We start from the raw sequence: 23,641 nt of genomic DNA, 5'->3' as shown, positions 1-23,641 counted from the left end.
AGATTCTGACAACCTTTAACACTCTTCTAGTGATCGTAAGTGTTACTACCTAAGCCATAGAAGTTTGATAAACAATATGAAATATTCGCTAAGAGCCCTGGTGGCCCAGCAGTGAGTGTGAAAACTTACAGCACTAAAAATCGGGTTTCGATGTCCGCGACTGGCGGAGCACAATTAACCAGTAGTGTACTTTTTTTTTACCGACCAACAAACAAAAAACATCGCATTATTATTATTTGTGTCAATTTCACAGTTCTCTGAGTTAGTTTATTACTGATTTTAAGCCACAAGTATAAAAAAATTGCATTTCGGATCTATCTTTTGCCTCTTGTGAACCCCCCGCTGGTACAACGGTAAGTCTATGGATTTACAACACTAAAATCAGGGGTTCGATTCACCTTGGTGTACTCAGCAGATAGTCCGATCTCAAAGTTAAAATTACACATTAATTAAAACATCAGATTCAGTGGACTGCTCTACTTTCTACGGCGGTATTCTATTTCGCTATCATCAGGAGAGATCTTGATGAATTTGTTAGCTTATTTACTCTTTCAATGATGATGATGGCATATTTACAAATTATCACAATCTACCATCCTTTTTATTTGACGTGACTATGGAACCTCGTAATTCTAGAGCTTTAGTTTTGTCGTATGTTCGATAAGATGAAGTTATTTTAACTGTAGTTAATTACAAAAATAATGACGTTTCTAAAGATTTCTAACAAATATGTTTTGGAACGTTTGTTTCAAATATTTGTTTATTCTTAGTTTCATCAGTGATTTAGCTGATTACAATAGTTTTATCAGTGACTTAGTTGATTACAATAGCTTATTCTTAGTTTCATCAGTGACTTAGTTGATTACAATAGTTTTATCAGTGACTTAGTTGATTACAATAGTTTATTCTTAGTATGATCAGTCACTTAGTTGATTACAATAGTTTATTCTTAGTATGATCAGTCACTTAGTTGATTACAATAGTTTGTTCTTAGTTTCATCAGTCATTTAGTTGATTACAATAGTTTGTTCTTAGTTTCATCAGTCATTTAGTTGATTACAATAGTTTATTCTTAGTTTCATCAGTCATTTAGTTGATTACAATAACTATTCAAATTTAAAATTGCTGTGATTTTTTTCTTTTGACAAAAGAGAAAATTTTCATATAATATCAAGATAAAGTTGACAGTATGTAGTCTAAGTTAAAGATAAGTTGACAGTATTTAGTCTAAGTTAAAGATAAAGTTGACAGTATTTAGTCTAAGTTAAAAACTGAAAAAATATTAGAAATGCTTCTGCTGTTTGATCTCCTATTTCATTACAGCAGTGAGTTTCGTTGGTAAGAATAGATTACGACACAATATTCTTTTGGGATTTCACCGCATATGCTTCGCGACGTATATGTTCTTTTAGGCAGATAAGTACTGAAAAACTGATAAAAAACAAAATAATAGCCAAATATACAAATACGATGACTGCTGTTTCAAGTTAAGTACCAAGTACACACACACGCTACATTAATTGGGCTTTGATTCAGGTATTGTTTAAACAGTCTACGTTATATAATGCTTTGGTTTTAACATTCCATAAATAGAATGTAATGTTTGGTTTCCGTATATGAAAACATGTTATTCAGTTCTTGTTTTGGTTTGAGTGTAATTGAAGAGGATAGTTTTTGATCAAAGGTTGTGTCTGGCTTTTTAGCTATATTTCTTCTTTTATAATAATCTTTTTTATTGTTCAGCCCATTCCAAAATATTTAAAGTATATGAACCATGCGAAGTTTAACTTGCGATGTATGGGAAGTACTCAATATTTTGACTTTTTTATATAACAACTTTGTATTATTTCAAGTTGCTATGATAATGATTGTAACTTCTAATGAAAGAGAAGTGAAAGTTTATCCATATATATACGTATTTCGCTTTGAAACACTTATGGTATCCTTCACTAATTGATTATATATATTAATACCTCAGAAATGCACAGTGAGTGTTTCAAAGCCACTCAATATGTTCATCTTTACAACACAGATAAATTTAAATTACATGTGGTGATTTCCAATGAGGGCGCCTCATAGAACACAAAAAATTTAATAAGTTAGCCCAATGGCTCAGCGGTAAGTCAGCGGGATCACTACACTACAAAACCCGGTTTTGAAACCCATGGTGAGCAGAGCAAAGATAATCCAATGTATAACTTTGTGTTTAACAATAAATACAAACAAACAATTGACAAACAAGGTTATCTTTACCACACGGATAACTTCAATGTGGTGATTTCAAATATTGACGTTCTTTGTAATATAAAACTAATTTAGTAAGCTGATCTTTACAATAAGGCTATATTTCAAACTAAGAAGATCTAATAGACACTCTTTGTAGCACAAAACCAATTAGTCAACTAATCTTTACCACACGGATATAATTCAGTGTGGTGATCTCAAATACTGGCAAAAAACCGGTTAGCAACCTCATCTCCACCACACAGAAACACTTCAAAATTATAAAACCTAAAACTATTCCGCCTGATAGCACAGATGTTCTCAACAAACTCATCTATACTACATGGATACATTTAGATATGGAAATATCCAACACTGTCGTCCCTTTTAATATAAAAACAATCAAGATTTTCGTTTCTACTACTCGGAAACACCTCGATGTGATGAGATCCAGTACTGACGTGGCTTTAGACATCACTGCTGATTTCGTTAGAATAACAGGAAATGATTTTGTTGGGAAAGTTCAGACCAATCTTTTAAAAACGAAGTGCTTCATTTGCACGGAAATGCATCTTTCTTCTTGAAACTTATTGTAATACACGACTAAAGACATTTGGTAATGAGATGAAACCATTAGGACTGTACTCTCAACTAATGCCAGATTGATGTCTATCACTATGGATTAGTACGAATGTGTTTACTTAACATATCGATTCAACTGAATGTGTCCAGTGCTTAATATTTAGAAAAAGGTAGTACTGAACCTCTGTTGATGGAAAGAGGTTGTGGGGGACAGTTTGGATTTTGGAAGATACTTATTTATGTGTTACTCTGGCTGCTATATGGAGAAGAACTGAAGTAAGTAGAAGGAGCTACGTGACTACGTCCACAAATAAATAATTAACAATTAATTGATACAGTCTTAACAGTAATCATAGTACTTCCGCCTTTCGATTAAGAAACTCCAAAGTTAAGTGTACACTTCACACCAGTTGCTTTAAAATTAACTAACTGTCAAACATTGAACGAATTATCAAACAAGTACAGTGTATATTCAAACATATAGATGAGCTAGAGATATAGAAATATTCGGTGTGTGTGTGCGCGCGCATATAAAAAGCTACATTTCAGAGTTTTAAATAGGGTTATTTTAATTTTTCACTTCTTGGCGATGCTATTAAGAGCCATTCACCAGGAGCAAGAACCTGAGAACCAGTTTTGCTTTAAATTAAACATTATGGGATTAACGAACACATGTTTGGTAAGATGAATTATACACTGGCGTTTTTCTCATATTATTGCACATTATTCAGGTTTCTCCAATACGGCGGCAGATGTAAGAGTTCGACGATCTCCAAAGAAACTTTCCATCCTCATTGGCTGTGCTTCAACTGTGACAGTTCCATTAATCTAACGATTTTTGTCTCAAAGAATTCGCACGTGTGGTTTCTACAATTACTTGTTTCTTCACCCCTCGACGAAAACAAAACAAAACATGACAGATAACACACCGAGAAAGAATAGTAGAGGATGAAAACCGATGGAAGAAGAAAGTTGAGCTCTTCTTTTTGATAAAGTTAATCAGGGGATTTCCAGTGAGTCGAATTTTTTTTTCGTGAGCTGTTTATGTTATTGTAATTTTTATTAGTTACCAGAAGAAGATTATTCGTAAAGACGTCCAAAACACATCAAAGCAGTGGAACCAGAATAGGGAGAAAAAAAAACAGATTTTATCCGCTATTAATCTCTTTTTTCGTTGTTTTACAATCCTTTCCAAATTGGTCCAAACAATTGTTTTATTCACGTTTCTTTCAGCATTAGAGAACACGTTCATAGTAATAACGCGGATATAGATTTGAAAAGTCAAGTTATTGCTTTGTTCAAGGCTTCACATATTATTAGTGTTTAACTTGTTGCTCTAAAATCGCATTATGGAAATCCTATGAAAGTTCAGTTTGATTTAAAGATTAAGAACTAATCGGAAGGTTATTATAATCGATATGAGACTATGTTGTTGATCTGTGTTATTAACCTCCAGTAACATGATCTGAAGATGATATCAAGTCTTTGCTCTTAATCACTAGTAACCTAATACAAGTCTTTGCTCTTAATCACTAGTAACCTAATACAAGTTTTTACTTTTGATTACCGGTAACCTAATACAAGTCTTTACACTTGATTACTGGTAACCTAATACAAGTCTTTACTCTTAATTACTAGTAACCTAATACAAGTCTTTACTTTTGATTACCGGTAACCTAATGCAAGTCATTACACTTGATTACTAGTAACCTAATACAAGTCTTTACACTTGATTACTGGTAATCTAATACAAGTCTTTACACTTGATTACTGGTAATCTAATACAAGTCTTTACTCTTAATTACTAGTAACCTAATACAAGACTTTACTCTTGATTATTGGTAACCTAATACAAGTCTTTACTCTTGATTATTGGTAACCTAATACAAGTCTTTGCTCTTAATCACTAGTAACCTAATACAAGTCATTACACTTGATTACTGGTAATCTAATACAAGTCTTTACTCTTAATTACTAGTAACCTAATACAAGTCTTTACACTTGATTACTGGTAACCTAATACAAGTCTTTGCTCTTAATCACTAGTAACCTAATACAAGTCTTTACACTTGATTACTGGTAATCTAATACAAGTCTTTGCTCTTAATCACTAGTAACCTAATACAAGTCTTTACACTTGATTACTGGTAATCTAATACAAGTCTTTACTCTTAATTACTAGTAACCTAATACAAGACTTTACACTTGATTACTGGTAACCTAATACAAGTTTTTACTCTTAATCACTAGTAACCTAATACAAGTCTTTACACTTGATTACCGGTAACCTAATACAAGTCTTTACACTTGATTACTGGTAATCTAATACAAGTCTTTACTCTTAATTACTGGTAATCTAATACAAGTCTTTACTCTTAATTACTAGTAACTTAATACAAGTCTTTACTCTTGATTACCGGTAACCTAATACAAGTCTTTACTCTTGATTACTGGTAACCTAATACAAGTCCTTACACTTGATTACTGGTAACCTAATACAAGTCTTTACTCTTAATCACTAGTAACCTAATACAAGTCTTTACTCTTAATCACTAGTAACCTAATACAAGTCTTTACTCTTGATTACTGGTAACCTAATACAAGTCCTTACACTTGATTACTGGTAACCTAATACAAGTCTTTACTCTTAATCACTAGTAACCTAATACAAGTCTTTACTTTTGATTACTGGTAACCTAATACAAGTCTTTACTTTTGAATACTGGTAACCTAATACAAGTCTTTACTCTTGATTATTGGTAACCTAATACAAGTCTTTACTCTTGATTATTGGTAACCTAATACAAGTCTTTACTCTTGATTATTGGTAACCTAATACAAGTCTTTACTCTTGATTATTGGTAATCTAATACAAGTCTTTACTCTTGATTATTGGTAACCTAATACAAGTTTTTACTCTTGATTATTGGTAACCTAATACAAGTCTTTACTCTTGATTATTGGTAACCTAATACAAGTCTTTACTCTTGATTATTGGTAACCTAATACAAGTCTTTACTCTTGATTATTGGTAACCTAGTATTCGAACTATCCCGACCTGGTTTACTCATTTATCAGTTACACACGTCAAACTAAAGATAAATTAGTTAATAAGTAATTTTTATTATTTCAGCATTACCTTATTTTACTAGGAATGGTACAGGAACAAAAAATCTCTTTTTTTCCCATTTTGTCCCCCCAGTGGCACAGTGGAATGTTTACGGACTTACACTACTAGAAACGGGATTTCAATATCGCTGGTGGATAGCTTAGCTTTGTGCTTGATAACAAACAACCCATATTGTATTACAGGCTGAATATTATTCTCCCTTACTGGAAAACCGAACAAAAAACTTCAAGTAGTTGACTTCTCTACCCCAGAAAGAGCAATGTTTTATTCAGTCAATCCTTTCTAAGACTTAGTAGATAATAGAGAAATATTGCAAGCACTAACTTTCAGTGGCTCTGTAGCAAGTCTGGTAGGTTATAACTCTAAATCAGGTTATGTATCTGTGGTGGGATGAACACAGATAGCCCATTATGTGGCTTTGTATTTAACAACAACCAAACAAGATGTATCAAAATTAAAAAATAATAACAATAAAATTTCGCGATGATGTCTCTAAAGAGCGCGATACTGCAGTGATCCATCTAAAGATGCACATAATATGGAGTCGAAAGGCTACTTTTAGCATTGGTTCGTAGTGCACCTGAACGGACTCTTTCAAAATGAAAACAACTAATCGTATACATTTCCCTAAATTTTCCGATTAAATGGTAAAACAATCCGATACATCTTTGCGTGTTTCTATACTATTAAATATCGGGTTACAAAGATTAAAAGAACATGACTGTTAAGACATGTTTGAAATGTTTGTTTTAACCGTAATAAAGGTCCACAAAACGTAATGTTAGTTTAGTTCCCCGAGCAATGGATTGTTTTCAAAATTAGGTAGGAAAAACAGTTTTATTTATTTTTATAAAGTACTATAATATTGGAATTTATTTGTTAAGATTATACCAGTAGTTGTTACCAGGTGGTGAAAACATCACCATCTTCAGTAGTAATCTAATTTTCTAGATGGAAGAATGAAAGTTTGTTTCAGATTAAATATTGAAAACCTTGGAATTCAGGAAGTTATAGTTTTGTAACTACTTATATTATTTTGAAGTTTTGAAGGCATTTCGTATGTTGTGTTTGAAGTTTGAAGGCATCTCGTATGTTGTGTTTCGAGAGCTAACCAATACTAACATGATAAATATCATACAAGTATACTACCCTAGTTATGCTCATTTTTTTCTCGAAGCAACACCTCAGGTATTCGAGCCTTTGATTTTACTGTTGGAAGTCAGTAAACTTACGACTGACTCAGTGTAAATCGTAATATGCTGTATTTTATTAGCCATCATTTATGTGTTGTTTATAATTAAAAACATCGAGTGTTTATTAAGATCATTTGTTTGAAGTGAAGCACAAACCTAAACAATAGGCTATCTATGCTCTGCCCACCAAGGGGGTGACAAAACCTGGCTGCTATCGTTGTAGATCCACAAAAATACCGCTCTACCCCTTGGGAGCATTTTTAAGATGCCATCACATGATCGTTAATGCAATTTTTTTAATTTTCTTCACACTTATAAAAAGATAAAAGTATGATTATTATAGAATCATTGACATTACATTTTAAAACTGACGATGTTTTTAAAAAGTGTGGTGTTGCTCTCAGCTAAGGTAAGACTTGAATCTGATAACTAATAGCATTAAGAGAAAACTGAGTAAAATGATCCTTTCCTCAATTCTCTTTGCTTAAAAAGTTTTGTTTATTTTTTTCTGGCCCCACAATAGGTTATCTGAGCTCTGTTCAGCAGGGGAAGGCCCGACAACCTGAGGGTCGCGGATTCGAATTCTCGTCACACCAAACATGCTCGCCCTTTCAGCTGTGAGGGGGTTATAATGTGACGGTCAATTCATTGGTAAAATAGTAACCTAGGAGTTGGCGGTAGGTGATGATGACTAGCTGCCTTTCCTCTAGTCTTACACTGCTTAAATTAGAGATGGCTAGTGTAGGCAACCCTCGTGTAGCTTTGAACAAAATTCAAAAACAAATAAACAAACAAAACACAACTCTAGTTTATTTGAACATTAGTAAAATAAGTTCAGTGAAACTAAGTGAACTGTTTGCAAGGTGTACTTACTGATTAATTGATTGTTAAACTCATTAATAATGTTGTTTTATTGAGTAATGAAAAAGTGGAATATAGTTATTCTTTAATTCATTTTTAAATCAGATATATTGTTGTTTAGTAGAAGAATAAAAAATAATTAGATTCATACAAAATCGCCACCTTACGACGTTATTCCTAGTGATACAATAGGTAGTGAAATACTAGTGTATATTACTCCTGTTTAACGACTATACGAACGACAATATTAAACTTTTTGCTGTACTGTTTAGTAAAATAGTCAACTTCTACGTGTATAAGTGTTTATCTCGTATAGTACTGTCTAATGATATTATTTATTTAACTAATACTTCAGAAGCTATTTTACACGATTTATGTGCACGATCATACGACTCTCGATAGCTATCACATTTACACACACATGTAGCCACGCTCGAGGGAATTCCCCTGCTGTCAGTTGTTGTTACTATTATACAAGCTCCAAAACACGTATCAACGTGGACAAATCTGCCATCCAAGGAGCTTTAGCCTCCCGACTGCTTGTATACATTCTACACGCTTCCATTATACAACCTAACTGTTTGCCCATCTAGTCCTAAGTCCATCAGAACTTATTATTTTAGAGTATGAGTCGTGGAAATGTTCTGGAGTTCAGTTAGTGTGAACATTAGCCGTTCGCTGTCGTTAGTGTGACATAATGTTAAAACTAAAACATTTGTAATGTTTACTTATTGACATTGACTACCAGGCCTTGATAAATGCTAATTTCTCACATTTTAATATGCATAGCGTATGAACAAACGCTCTATTTATTGTCGAAAGTTCTTATGTTAAGAAAATCTCGAGTATAAAACAGTTTATTTAAATACTAACCAAGGGCGTGGAGAAAATGTTAACATTATAGCTGTAGCTATTTAATGATAAAAGGTACTTTAAATTAACCCATTATATTGGACATTAACTTGTTCATTTGGTTAATGTCGACATTAACCGTTTACTGTAGACATTGACAACACTAGATATCTATAGTAAGTTGGAGTATAAACAACTGCTGTATCGATGTCATGAAGAGCAATCTCGAATAATAAAACATTATTTCACATATAAAAACAATAAAAGAAAGTATACTTTTGTTATATATATATTTATTTTATATATTTAACGTTTTTTTTTTAATATATATTTCCACATGTGATTAACAAGATAGCTTGGTAACTGATGTATTGGAATAATTGTTTATTTAAGATATTACTGTATGTCGTCATCATGGTTATTGAGTTTATTTTAATATTTTTCTCAAACTAAATAATGCAGCTAAGAACAAGTATCAACATCTCTATTCCTGAATCAGGTGTTCCTCAGCTATACTAGATTAGACAGCGACTTATGTCTGTTTATATATCCGAAAAGAAGAGTTTTCAATTCATCTGATGACTATGAAACCTTTAGAGGGATTCTAAAACTCCTTATTTTACTTCCTCCTATTTTTAAAAGTTTGACAATCAGTCCATTTTCTCCCGTGTTTCTTCCAATGGATGACGCCCCATCATTCCCATAATGCCGACAAAATATATTACCCTTGCTCGTGAATTTAGTCTTAGGATAATGTGGTTTATGTGAAGAAACACCAAGCCCAAATTATGACATCTGTATCTACTGAAAGGAATGTAATTTATTATTAAATTATATGTTTTACAAATGACGTTAAACGGAAAGATGATTTTAAAAAAGGAAAATGGTATTTATTTCTATTGCTATCTGTGTCTTTTCGCATGTTCACTTTTTTTCTCATTGTTAAAAATAATTGACTTTTCACAACTCCCCGTGGCTTAAGAGCAAGTGTTAGGGCTTTATAACACTAAAAATCGGGATTTGATATCCGCGATCGGCAGAGCACAAACACTGTATACAATTTAATGACATAAGGCTGTACAAACAATTACATACAATTAGACTCCTACAAATTGCGTGTGTGTGTGTGTGTTTTTCTTATAGCAAAGCCACATTGGACTATTTACCGTGTCCACCGATGTGGATCGAATACCTCATTTTAGTGTTATAAATCGGAAGACTTACCGCTGTACTAGTGAGGAACACTACATACCTGCTCTTTAATAAAGAACTTTTTAAAGTTATAATTTAATTTGACAGTCATGATGTATTTAGAAATTAAACTACAAAAAAAGATACAAAGATCTCTATAATGAATCGAGTTTGTTTGTTTGCTTAAGCGTAAAGCTGCACAATAGGCCATCTGCGATGCGCCCAAAGCTAATTTGAGCCCCGAAGTTTAGCGCTATAAGCTCTAGCTTACAACCGAGCCAGTGAAGAGTAAGAAATTGATAAAATTATGGTACATGGAAGTAATTCTTTGACAAATTAACGCTAATTATTTCAGGAGAAATAGTTGAGACACTGGGTATTAATATCAAACTCAATGTTGGGGAAATAACATCAGAGCAAATAATACCAAATTGAAAGAACATTACAAACTGAAGACTGACCATGTTACACAATCATCCTCACGCATGTCTGAATGAATATATATGCAGTTTGTTTATTACTTACAGTAAACTACTAAGAAAGATGTGTTTTGCATCAGAAAGAAAAGCTAAACCTACAATTGAAATTTTTCGACCTGAACGTATATTTTCTAAATATTTTGGCTTCGTCTGTCGTTTTCAGTCTATAAACAATGGAAATAGAAAGGTAATATGGCTGCTACTATGAGAAATTGTGGCATCTAACTGGTGATTTATGACCAAGAGCATAGTCTGTTAGATGGGGTTGTAAGAAATAAATATGTCAGACTATGTCATAATTAGTTGTTTTCTTTAACAATGGTGAGGTTTAAATTGATCATTTCTAACCTTACCATGCTGAAAACCAATCCAAAAAACTGCTTGTCTTAAATGCACGTACAAAAGAGGAATGCTTAGGTGACAAATAGTTAATAAATAACAACTAAAAGCATGTTATGTAGTGCAACGAGTCGAAGTTTGTCCTTTTCTATGCAAACGATATTGTAGAAAGAAGTAAAACCACAAGAGCCATTTATTACTGCGCTTCTTTTACTACTAGAACAAACCACTGAAGAAAGTGTGATGTTGTGGGGAGAGATTTTGTGGCAGTGGTTGAATCGTTTGGTTGTTTTAGAAAGGTGTGACATTCAGAGGGTACCTAAACATTTCTTTATGGTTGTATCTAGCTGGAAGTAGAATAAAAACATTTTCCAAAATGATAATACAACAACCTGCTGTGCTCGATTAAGAATCTTTGAGATGAAGTTGAACGTTGTTTTTGCCACTATAACCCTTTTCCGACATTTAAGAAATCAAATACGAATTAAACGAGTCGAAAAATGAGCCACAATTAAATTATAAGTCTGTGCAGTGTCAAGCCTAAATTATTATGTTTAATGAAAGGAAGCCGAAACTATTATTAGATGAAGACTTAAATTATTCAGATTAAAATTCGGTGATACAACTTAAAAAAATCCAAAAGGCTTAGGAATTTCAAGTCTTGGATTTTTAATCTAAAAAACAAAACAAAATTGATTTGTGCTTTTCGTCTAATATGCTCGTCTGAATACTTTCAATCGTTTCAGTAATGACTGTTCATTGTAAAAGAATAAATATAACCACTGTTGTAAGTGCTACAATTCTATGAGTTATTAACTTAAAATATTGCCAGATAACAGTTTCTTCACACATTTTATTATACTTCTAGTTGTACCTTTAAAATTCTGGTTTTAAATCAATGTTTTGGTGGGATTAACATTTTATTGGACGTTTTAATAAATAGACAGAGAATACAATTACTCCTCTGAAAGTGAGCAGTTAATTTTTTTTGAAGGCAGCGTGTTTGTTTGTTTTATTATAGAAAAGCCACATAAAGCTATTTGCCGAATCCACCGAGGGGGAATCGAACTCCTGATTTTAGCTTTGTAAATCCGTAGACTTACCGCTGTCCTAGCGTGGACTGTTGAAGGCAGAAAATAGGGTTTGGTAAATGAAAGTTTTTTTTGTCAATTAAGAACAAGTAACACTTTGATATTAAGTTTTTTTATGAAACAAAAGACGGAAAATATAATTAAACTATTGAAATATTTATCGTAAAGAAAACGATAAAGAATAGAACTTGAATGTTAAAACTTTATTGTGAATCAAAAGAAAGATAAAGTATATTTCATGGGGAATTCGGAATACCAGATTATATGTTTATGCTACGCGCGCTTGTGTGTGTTAAATGTTAAACAATTAATATGTAGTCAGAAGCTTGACGTGGGTCGATTTTTCTTTTTTTCCACTCTTTGTCAATTGAGGATTGTCTTAGCTAGCTGTCCAGACATATTATAGAGCTTAAGCTATGAAAGCTTACATAACGAGTTACTGAAATAAAGTTCGAAACTACCACTTGGTACATGTTAAACAAGGACTGAATAAGGGGGCTTCTCAGAAGTTCTTCAGTGTTATATCTCTGTACACAGTATTATGTAAAAGAAGGACCCCAAACGAGAGAAAAACCATAAGAAAATGGTACTCGACCAAAACGCTTAAAAGGAATTCTAAAGGGTGTTGAAAGAAGTAACTATTTTAAAACTTTTCAAGTCTGAACAAAAAAATTTACTTATCACGGAAAACAGTGACAAAAAGGTTTATAGGATTGGCTTGATCCATCAGAGGACCAGGATCATCGAAAGGATATGGTACTTCGAAGAAGAAGAATGATTGTTGAAAGTGATATATTAGAAATGATGGATTATTGGATGTAATGTTTGAAAATATTTCTTCAGATTTTTCGAGTAACAGCTTTGTTCAAGTAACTAGTTATGTAAATTTTTAAAGCTTAAACCCTAAAACATATCTGGGCAGTTGATTAAGACAGCTTACAACTGACAATGAGTATCTTAAATAATGACTTGCAGAAGAGCTATCATCAGGTGAGGCATTATTGGAAGTGAAATATCAGAGAGTAGATATTGTAGGAAATTAGATCTCAGAAAATAATTTGGTAAGAGTGCTACTGGGAGTTAGTTGAAAGTTATATCTGAGGAGAGACGAGTTCGTCAGAAGTAATATCCTAGATAACAAGGATATTCAAAAACGATATCTTGGAGAACAGAAATTCTTAGAAGTAGCAACTTTGAGAGGTTTTTTTTAGCTATATGGTGTTTAGCTTGTCTACTTCCCCATTAAGAACTTACAAAAGAAATTATGTACGCTGCAATAACTTTAAAACAGTAAAATGTTTTGTTCTATTTGCTTTTCACTCATACCATACGCACATATTTTTATATTTCTGGTTTGTGTGAGTGAGTTTATTACTAATAGTTTGAACAAAACGATTGGCGATAACATAAAAACTGTTTCACTGTACCGTGCTTAAAGCTTTCACGATTAAACGTAATTACAATAAGATGAAACTCAGCGATATTTTACAGCGTCAATAAATCATTTTTAGTATTGTGAATTTTCGACTCCAGCTGCAAAGCAAACGAGAAAGCCCGAGGCAGCAAAAAATATTTATTTGTGAAGGGAAAAGTCCCAGAGTTTACCTCATTAAATTTTTTCCTCTCACATTACGAGTTTCAAACGGTAATTAAGCAGTATCTAAGAAAGTATACGTGTTTCTATATAAGATACGGAAAGTTTTATCTGTATATTCCTTTTTTTTCTGCTCGACAAGTTGAGACTCTGAGTAAATGTTATCAAATCAAGAGAAACATTGGACAGTAATGCTAGATGCGTAATTATTCTAACAGTTTGAGTGAACGACGAATAAAAAAAAGTGTTTGTTTTAGAATTTTCGCGAAAAGCTACACGGATAGCATTGGTGAACCAGAGGGATTATTTGAATTTCGCGCAAAGCTACAAGAAGCTTACCTGCGCTGTCTTTCCATAATTTTGAAACGACAGACTACATGGAGGACAGTTAGTCAACACCACCTACATTCAAGTTGGGTCATTCTTACCAGACTGAATAGTGGGTTTGACTGTTATTATTTCATTCTACTCATGGCCCTAAAGTGTGGTGAGCATTTTTGCAGCAACAGGATGTGAATAAAAGTTAACCCTAATAAGATTCACAGTGTGAGAATGCTAACCACTAAGCTACTCCCTAACCAAAATATAAATTAACAAAATTACCTCTGTCTTCTAAAATTGTGCCGGTGACTACAAGAGGTACAGGTTGTGATTTATCTTGTCCCTTTGTTTATTAACATTTTTTGACTAATGTACAGTAATAACATTTGATGTATTATTTTGCTGCTTGAGGCTTTTCTTTTTCAGTGGCTCAGCGGTATGTCTGCGGACTTACACGCTAAAATCCGGGTTTCGATACCCGTGGTGAGCAGAGCACAGATAGCCCATTGTGTAGCTTTGTGCTAAATGCAAAACAAACAATTCTTTTTTAGTTTTATTTACGCTGCCAGTGGCTCAGTGATAAATCCCGTTAAGTTTCGGAATTTGATATTTCGGTGGTGCCGCCACAGATATCTCATTATACAGCTTTGTGTGCTTAAAAATAAATAAATATTTTTTTAAAATTTTCATTCAAATCCAGAATCGTGCAATCATTAATCTCAAGAATTAAAAATATCGAGCGGTTTAGTAGAGTTCTATGTTTTTGTTTTACTAGTTACCAAAACAAAAACGAACCTCATTTAAAACAGAAACATATTCTTACGAACTATTTTTAGGAAGTTCACAAACTTTAAAACATTAGAACTTTTTATGCACAATAATAAGATTTGTTACTTGTGTGAAAATATTTTTTTGTCCAGAAAGAAAGTGCTCAGTATTTTGTTTTCTAGCACTTATATCACTCCACCATCTCTTAGAGGTTATTTAAAAGAAAACAAGAATATCTTTTAAATGAAAGATTTGTTTTTAGGATATCTTATCTGTTTGCGGGAAACCAAAACACTTATTTATATTAACGCATTCAGTACTAAGTGAACATTTGTATAATTTTACTTGGTAATGATATGAGTAATATTTAATAACAAACAGATCGAATTAATGTAATCCAATTGAAACCTGATATAACTAAATCGTGCTCGCTAACTGCTACAAAAATATACTTACTATATAAAACTTGTGAACAGAAAACCAATTAGAGTTAATAAACTGAATATACTTAATGGAACAAAGCGGTTGTAGCTATTTACTTTTCCCGTCAATTTTTACACAGATAAAAATATAAACGGATTTATTTACTGACAAAGCTTTTGTTCGAACATAAGCACAAAGCTACACCATGGGCTATTTGTTTTCTGCTTATCACGGGTATCAAACCCGGTTTCTAGGGATGTAAGTCCGTAGACATTCCGATATGCCACTGGGAGGTATTAAAATCCTTACGTTACTAATCGATTGGAATGACAGTAAGAAAATGGTCCTTACGTTACTAATGGATTGGAATGACAGTAAGAAAATGGTCCTTACGTTACTAATGGATTGGAATGACAGTGAGAAAATGGTTCTTATGTTACTAATGGATTGGAATGACAGTGAGAAAATGGTTCGATAATGTCAATTAATTTTCTTCTTTCTGATGGTAAATTTTTGTAATTGATTAAAAATGTTTACACTCAATAACAAAAATATTTTGTTTATTATTTGTTTCTGATAACTGCACAAAACGATGCAGAATCTATTTGCGATAGCCGCCCCCTAATTTTCAAACAGATAGACTAGAGAAAAAGTAGCCAGACAACTTTGCCCTCCACCACCTCTTGAGCCAATCTAATTGAATGGTGGGATTTGATCGTTACTCTTATATTACAATGGGAAACTGCATTGGAAGATTTTGCAGCAATAAATTGCGAACCATGGACTTTTGGATCGACAATTTAAAATGCTAACTAGTTTGCCACGACCTGTCGAATGATGAAATAAAAATCTGTTTTTTTATAATCCTTATGAAAGAAGTACTTTTGCTTTGGTCCAGTTACCACAGACAGGTCTTAAAGCTAAACTCTTGGAGCCAACAAATACATAATTCTATTTTAAAAATCTGACACACTAGAGGTTATGACATTAAATAATCTATTATGTGAAAAATAAACAAGAATAAATACAAAATACAAAACTCTTTCTTTTTTTGGGGAGTAAAGATATATAATAACAAATATATATTACATGGATCATAGAAGAGAAAGCAAAAAGAATCAGTTAAAAAGAACTCATCAAAGATTAAAACTACAGTAATTATAAAACACAGTAAAGTTCCCTTTGAGAAGCTAGAGAGAAAAAAATCTTTCGAAGAATAGAAAACTTTAAAAATTGTGATGTCACTCATGATGCAGTGAATGTACACGCAATTTGTTTAATAATTAACCATGATTGGTGAAATATACATAGGGAAGTTAAGTTAAAACTGAAGTAATTTACGTGATATTTTGTCCGTAACCTAAACAATCTAAGCAATTACAAAAGGAAAATGTATGTCTGTTACAATGTTATGTTGTTTCAAAGTGCAGAATTATCTATACTGGTAACACTCCATAGAGGATCGACTGCAGTAAGTATAAGTGTTTTTTTCAAAATGATTCTCAGGAAAAGGATGCTACTGGGCCTATCCAAGTTTTCTGACAGAACGAAGAACTTTTCCTCAAAAAATTCAATTTCAACTACAAGACAAATATCACGAACATGAGCGTATTCACTCCTTCTATTTATAAAAATGATCCAATAAAATAATATACGTGCTTCGTAAAACCCCTGTTCATGGACTCACAGCTTTCATCAGACTCAGAGGGTTATCCAGCAGAGAGACGATTTGTTAAAATTGTGAGAATTAAGTTCTTTGTGGGCTGGACTCACAAGAGTACCGCCCAAAAGGCTTATTAGAAAGCAGTCATATGCTTAATGTTTATCACATCAAATTATCGATCGTACGTTTTCTGAATATAAGTGAATGTGAAAGCATTACTGTTTCTTATAGCCCCCAGGTCCAAAAAAAGCAACTCTGCAAAAAAAATCCATTTCTTAATTTCGAACTGTCCTTCTCCACCAACCAAAGGATTCTGTTCGCTCCTGAAAGACCTCATATAAACTTGCTTCAGGCTCGGAACTCTATACTTAGTTGATAGACTTTGTAAACCAAGAATCCCAAAATGATTCGAAAAACCAATTGTATTGTTACTATTTTTTCTTACTTGTATTTCATCACACCATGTAAGTATTTCTTCTCGTGTGTTTTCGTCTTTATGACACAATTTCTGACTGATTCCAGCTTAGCTTGTTTTAGATTGTAACATGCAAGAAAATATATTTTAGTAATACTTTTGTCTGTAATAAAGTTAAATATGTTTCATTATTATTTCTCTCAGTGGATTAAAATATAATGATAAAATACTTTCTTTTACAATTTAAAGTGTTTTTTTTCCCCGAAAACAACAATAAAAACATATTTTTAACGACGTAACAAAAGTGAAAAAATTTTATTTTATAAAAAAGAGCCCTAAAATTATGATATCCCAAGTTTTTTGAAAATCCGAACCACTTCAGTGGTGTTGCAACAACGATTTCGACTCTGAAAAGAATGTCATTTGTTTGAAACTGCATAAATTATCATCTTTAAAACATAAAAAACAACTATATGGGGGGAAAAACGCTCACATTTATTTCAACTTTCAGGTTCTTCGTTCACGAACGAAGGGAAAACACCGAAAGAAATTGACATTCCAAAGGATAATGCAGCAGAGCGAGAGGAGTTGTCAGCTCTGCTTTTGTCAAGTTTTCTCCATAGCAATTCTAAAGCAGAGCTCTTAGACGAAGATGTTTTCACTGAAACTGCTTCTCAACAATCACAATTATCTGAAGGAAAAACATGTGGTTGCTGCAAGCGCAAAGAAAATATTGCTGCCATTGGGTTTGGTAGGTTTTAATGTTTATTTTCAATAGATATACATGAGAGAGAAAAGCTTCAGTTACTATACATTAAATTCCTTTTTCTTCTTGTTTTTAAGACAAACAACTAGAAAGGAAACGATCTCTCTTTGAAATGCTTCTAGTTCTATTGTAGAGCGTGTTTTCGCTTAAAATGAAGAGAATGAAGAAATTATGGTTATAAATTTAACTAATCCAGCAGGGAAGCACATTTAACAACAAAAACTTTCAGTCATTGAAGTTTCAAGACACTACAGTAAATCCTCATTATAAGGCCTGTGAAGTCCACACTTTCAGCTCAATTACCTCAGCGAATAATTATGAGGAGAACTTTTCTGCTTAATGTCCGGAAAATTCGGGTTTAGATAATAATAACATTAAAAATATTTGAGGTTCTTTAAGGACTCATGGATGTAAAAGAAACTTGTCAAACATGTAGAATAAGTAACATTTGTGAAAGAACAGAAAACTTTCTTCTGGAGTTGAAAGACCCTTTGGCGCTTGCGTTTCATTCAGTTCTCTGCACAAGTAAAAACATATCTTTTGAAGAAAACTAAATGAACTACAAGATAAAGAAAAAGAGTGTAGAATCGCATTTATTATCCGTGTAATTGTATATTAACTAATTAGCTACCTATTTAAATATAGTGTAGAATCGCATTTATTATCCGTTTAATTGTATATTAACTAATTAGCTACCTATCTAGCTACATAGAGTGTAGAATCGCATTTATTATCCGTTTAATTTTATATTAACTAATTAGCTACCTACCTAGCTAAATAGAGTGTATAATCGCATTTATTATTCGTGTAATTGTATATTAAGTCAATAGATAGACAGAGCATAGTATCGTATTTATTATTTACTTAACTGTATGTTTACGAACTAACTAGATAGACAGATATATAGAGAGTGTAGAATCGCATTCGTTATCGTTTAATTGTATATTAACTAACTAGCTAAATAGATAGAGAAAGTGTAGAAAAATATTCATTAGTAGAATATAACTCTCTTTGTGTTCTCAAAGTTCTTCGCTTCTATATAGCTGGACCGATTAAAACTAAACCCTCATTTTTAAGCTCATCCGTGTACGCCAAGTACTGCTCGATATAAAAATTATAGAGTTTGATATGTCTTTATCCTCAGATTTGGCTGTTGATTAATACGGCTGATGTAAGTTAAAATCGCAGTTTCCAACTCATGTCTGTGCCGGAAATGCTTTTTAACCAAAGTAAATTTCTAAGTTGTTTTTTTTTTTTTTGTAGATTTCGTAGAATTTCCTAAGAACGTTGATAAGTTATTTTCCAAAGTTAACATCTAAGTAACACTGTTTGGAAATGATCGTCACGAAAAGAAAATATAGAAAATATCTAATTGAAAATCCCCGCAGACAGTCTTAAACTCCTTATAAATAAAACACGATGATTCTGAAATTCCGTAGACTTAACAACACAGTTTTTAAGAACACAACAAACAAACTATAGCTGTAGAAATACAATACTGAAAACTGTACATTTGAAAATAATGTGATCTTTAAAACTTTGCAAGTGTTATAAGGTGACTGTGAAATACCCGTAAATGTAAAGAGATAACCATGAACACTCATGTAGATGTAGTAGGATCTTCTTGAAAACATCTGTAGATTTAATAAGATAACTTTGAAAACTCTTGTCAATAGAATAAGGTAACATACACGCTAGAAGTCGCTTAAGATATTTAAGTTAGAACCTTGAAACATACAAAAAATTTGAAACTCAAAGACAATAACCAGGTGCACAACATTTGGAAATTTTCCATAGATTAAAATGAAAAAAAAAAATTGGGATTATAAATGGACTTCATCTGATCGACATGGTACTGGAATTATAACTGTTTCATGGTTGTTGTTGTTTTCAGATATCACGGGCAATGAACGGTATGCTGATATTGGACGTTGTCAACACACTTGCAAGCATCATCATCATCGTCGACATGACAACAGCACAACAGTAAAACAATTGTTCCCCACTCTTAGGGGATTCGACGTTTCGCAGGTAAATTTTTTTTTCTTTCTGAAAGACAACAAAGTGATAATTCTGAAAAGCATTCAGGAGGTCTAAAATTGTTCTAGTTACGGACAGTAAACTATCTCAGATACGTACATAATTGCGTATATTCAGAAAGAAAACAGATGGAAATAGTACGTTAATGGAAGTAAGTAATGATAGGATACTTACATACTTTTTTCTTAGCACCTTATAGTCCTGGTCCACATTTAAAATTATTCTATACCTACTTACACATTCATAGTTTATCTTGTAGCTTTTGTCGTTTTAACTTCATTTTGTTCAAATGAATTAAAAGTAAATATTCTTTGAGTTCCAATACATTTTTAAAGAAACTTGTCCTTGCTTCAAAGTAATTCATGTAGATAAGAATTAGTATCATAGTTAAAATAAGTTAAAACTCAAAAATACAGCTTTATTAAGTCCAAAACTGTGTTTTCATTCTTCCCAGCGTCAAAGTTTCAGTGTCGAAAAGAGCAGTGAATTTTGTATTTTCATCTTCGTCCGTAAAATTATAACTAAAAATAATGTTTATTTTCAGCGAAACGATGAAACATAGGTGCGTTGATAAAGAAAGAATATGAAAAGAAAGAATATATTTCTTACATTGTTTCATGCACAGGTTGTCTCTTGTCTACTATGCTCAAATCGAAGTAAACTTTACTTCACGTTTAAATTAGTAACATATGTAAAAATGTTCCTAATGATGACAAAATCATGTTAAAAATAATTTTGAAAACTTGTGCAAATGTAACAAGATAATTATGAGGATTCACAGAAATGTAATAAGATAATTTTAGAAAACTACAGAAATGTAATCAGATAATTTTAAAATTCTACAGAAATGTAACAAAATAATCTTGAAAATCCACAGAAATCTAACAAAATAATCTTGAAAATCTACAAAAATGTAACAAAATAATCTTGAAAGCCTCCGAATATGTAACAGTATGACAGACAAACTTTATTTGAAAGGTCGTACTAAAATTCCCTGTAGGTTCAACAACATAATCTTGAAAGCCTATAGAAATGTAACAAGATAACCTTGAAAACCCATGAAAATGTAACAAGATAACTTTTAAAGCGAAAGCGAAACTCCCTGTAGATATAACAAGATAGCAGACAAAACCTTGTTGAAAAATTGTAGATTTGTTTCTATAACGTTTTTCGTTTACCTCCACGAGCGGTATCAGATCTTTGTTAGTCTCCAAGTGGTTTTTTTGCTATCAAGTTAAGAATAATTAACTTATATAAGCACAAACTTAGACAAACTGAAATGTTTGTCTGCCTCATTTCGTTTTATACTACTGTACAAGAAACAATAAATTAGAGTGAATTTAGAACATAATTAATAAATATATAGTTTCATTAATAAATAGCTCGGAACTTTATTTTAGTAACGTGTCCAAAACTGACTGAAAACTGCAGCCTGAGAATTGGGTGTTAGTTACTATATGTTGATCTTTATGATTTGAATTTCCTTTCAATTTTTTTTCGTTGTCGCAAAGAAAAAATAAAAACAAATTACAAAAATGTTGAACTTAAAATGTAGTTACTGACCGTTTGTTAATGAAATTGGCGCGTACAGTAAATTAAGATAATAAAGAAGTTTTAGAACTGTTTGTTTACAATCATTTCTTATTAACTGACTTACAATGAGAAAAACAATTGATCATTCGCTAGCTTTTGTATTTTCTATTTGACCTAAATGGTTATCTAATAGGTATTTGAACTGATTACGCAAAAGGTTGTTGTTTTACATTCTGAATACGTAACTTTATGAATAAAAACATTATTTGTGTGTTTTTGTACATTTTGTCATAAGACTCAGTTATATTACTGTAAGCATTTTATAATATTACAATGCTAGCTCTTACTAAAACGTTGTTGACGAAGTTGTATCACAAACAGAACAGAATAGACGTTTGTCGACCGCTGCTTACCAAAATCCAGACCCAGCATTTTCAGACAGGGCCAGTAGACGTCGAGCTTGTGGACAGCTGCCATTGTGTTTCAAAACGTGAAAAGTGCTCCAGAGTTTCTCACCGTGTCCTGTTATTCGAAAACTCAACTTTTGAAGTCGAAGTCGACGTTGGAGCATGTGAAGGTGGTTGTCGTGACAGTAAGTAGACGGATGTTTTCTATGATAGAAAAACTGTTATACCAGCTGTGCTAAATTTTAAGATACTGAAAAGACGCAGTTGTGACCATAGTAAAACATTTAAACAATAAATGATGTTAAACTGTGGGTTTTCTAAGATAAGCTCAGGATTTAAAGAGATATCTAAGGGAAATATCCCAGCGAAATAAACGTAATAAAGAGAAAACAACTGGTTCGGACGTGCTCGTGCTGAAATATACGTACATATATGCACAAAGAGATTCAATGTTTACATTGTTGTGTGCCATTTATAATTCACTAGACTGGTGTTAGTATTTGCAAAATGAATGGAATCTTTTGCGACGTGTTCTAAACGCCCATGTTAGAGACTCCTTAAAAAGGGCAGACATAGCCGTACCAAGTTTGTAACATCTGATATGACAGGAAACAATCAGCCGGTAGCACCTGCCTAAAAGAATAACAAGGTTGATTTTCACAATCATAACTCTATCTGCACTATATTTTACCAATTTTGGGATTAAAACTATTTTCTAATTGACGTTTCCCGATACGTGTTATATTTGTGTAAATCGTAGAAGAAAACAATGTTTTACTTTTAATTTCTGCCTGTAAACAACACATTTATCGATTTTCTTAGAATTTTTCTTCAAAGAGTTAGTTTAAATTTGCTAAGAAACTATTATTAATTAAAAATATAATATCTGATGCTTTGTTTTACATAGAATGTTTCTTCTATTATAGTGGTTTTATCACTATAATACTTTGTTACCATCCATCTGTGATGCCATAGCGTGCGAACTGAACAATTACTAAAGAAGTCCAGCTTTGAAAATAATTTGTGCCAACGGCTAAATAACATTGGTTAGAGCAAATTATAAACTATGTTCGTCAGCGCAGCCTAAATAAAATGTTTGAAAAGTAATTTTTGTCTTCTTGAGGTACTGATTATCCTGAGGTTCTGCACTAGTGAACGGAGAAGTTCAGAACAAATCACAGATTCTTTACCTTCTTTCGTTAAAACGTTTTTGTGTTCAATTATATCTGTTTGAAAGGGAGAGATATTTTCTCTTATGAAAAGATATAGAATAAATCGAGTTAGGTTTAGAGAGTACTGAATATTATAAAAACAAGTTTATCGCATCAATGAAGTTCACAAAATAAAATATATAAAAACCTTTACAGAATTATAAGTTTAACGTAATCAAAGAGCGTATACAAATAAAATATATTTAAAAAAAAAATATATATATATTTATATATATTTATTCATTACATATAAATTGATCTCAAAAATATCTTTAGCTAAGAAACACCACGATATGTAGCTTAACAATGTTAATGGTGATGCAACTTTGAAAGGCGAGGCCCTAGCTAACCAATAAACATTTGACAGTTTTGTCTTTTTTTGTGATTTATACATGCAGATGGAAGTGCTGACTCGTGCCATTAACAAAATAAAGAAATGAGTGGATTTATGAAATGAAATATCCTGATAAACAATAAAAATATTAAATTCTAAGATCAAAGAAATTGTATTTCTGTAACAGTAATTTATAACCATACTAAATTAAATTACGACATTTTA

At 32.2% G+C, this 23,641-nt stretch overlaps 1 protein-coding gene across 1 annotated transcript in view; it reads left to right on the top strand.

Annotated features, from left to right (window-relative positions):
* The first annotated feature begins 17,005 nt into the window (after positions 1-17,005).
* LOC143229515 (uncharacterized) overlaps positions 17,006-23,641 on the top strand; it is a 41,508-nt gene continuing 34,872 nt past the window's right edge. Inside the window, exons 1-4 of the mRNA XM_076461971.1 lie at positions 17,006-17,174; positions 17,637-17,876; positions 19,786-19,922; positions 21,846-22,056. Of these exons, the coding sequence (XP_076318086.1) occupies positions 17,114-17,174; positions 17,637-17,876; positions 19,786-19,922; positions 21,846-22,056 (649 nt within the window). The 5' untranslated portion in view covers positions 17,006-17,113. The remainder of the gene's footprint in view (positions 17,175-17,636; positions 17,877-19,785; positions 19,923-21,845; positions 22,057-23,641) is intronic.

Source organism: Tachypleus tridentatus, chromosome 10 (genome assembly GCF_004210375.1).
Source record: "Tachypleus tridentatus isolate NWPU-2018 chromosome 10, ASM421037v1, whole genome shotgun sequence".
Classification (NCBI taxonomy): Eukaryota; Metazoa; Arthropoda; class Merostomata; order Xiphosura; family Limulidae; genus Tachypleus; species Tachypleus tridentatus.
This window is presented reverse-complemented; position numbering and strand designations above follow the sequence as displayed.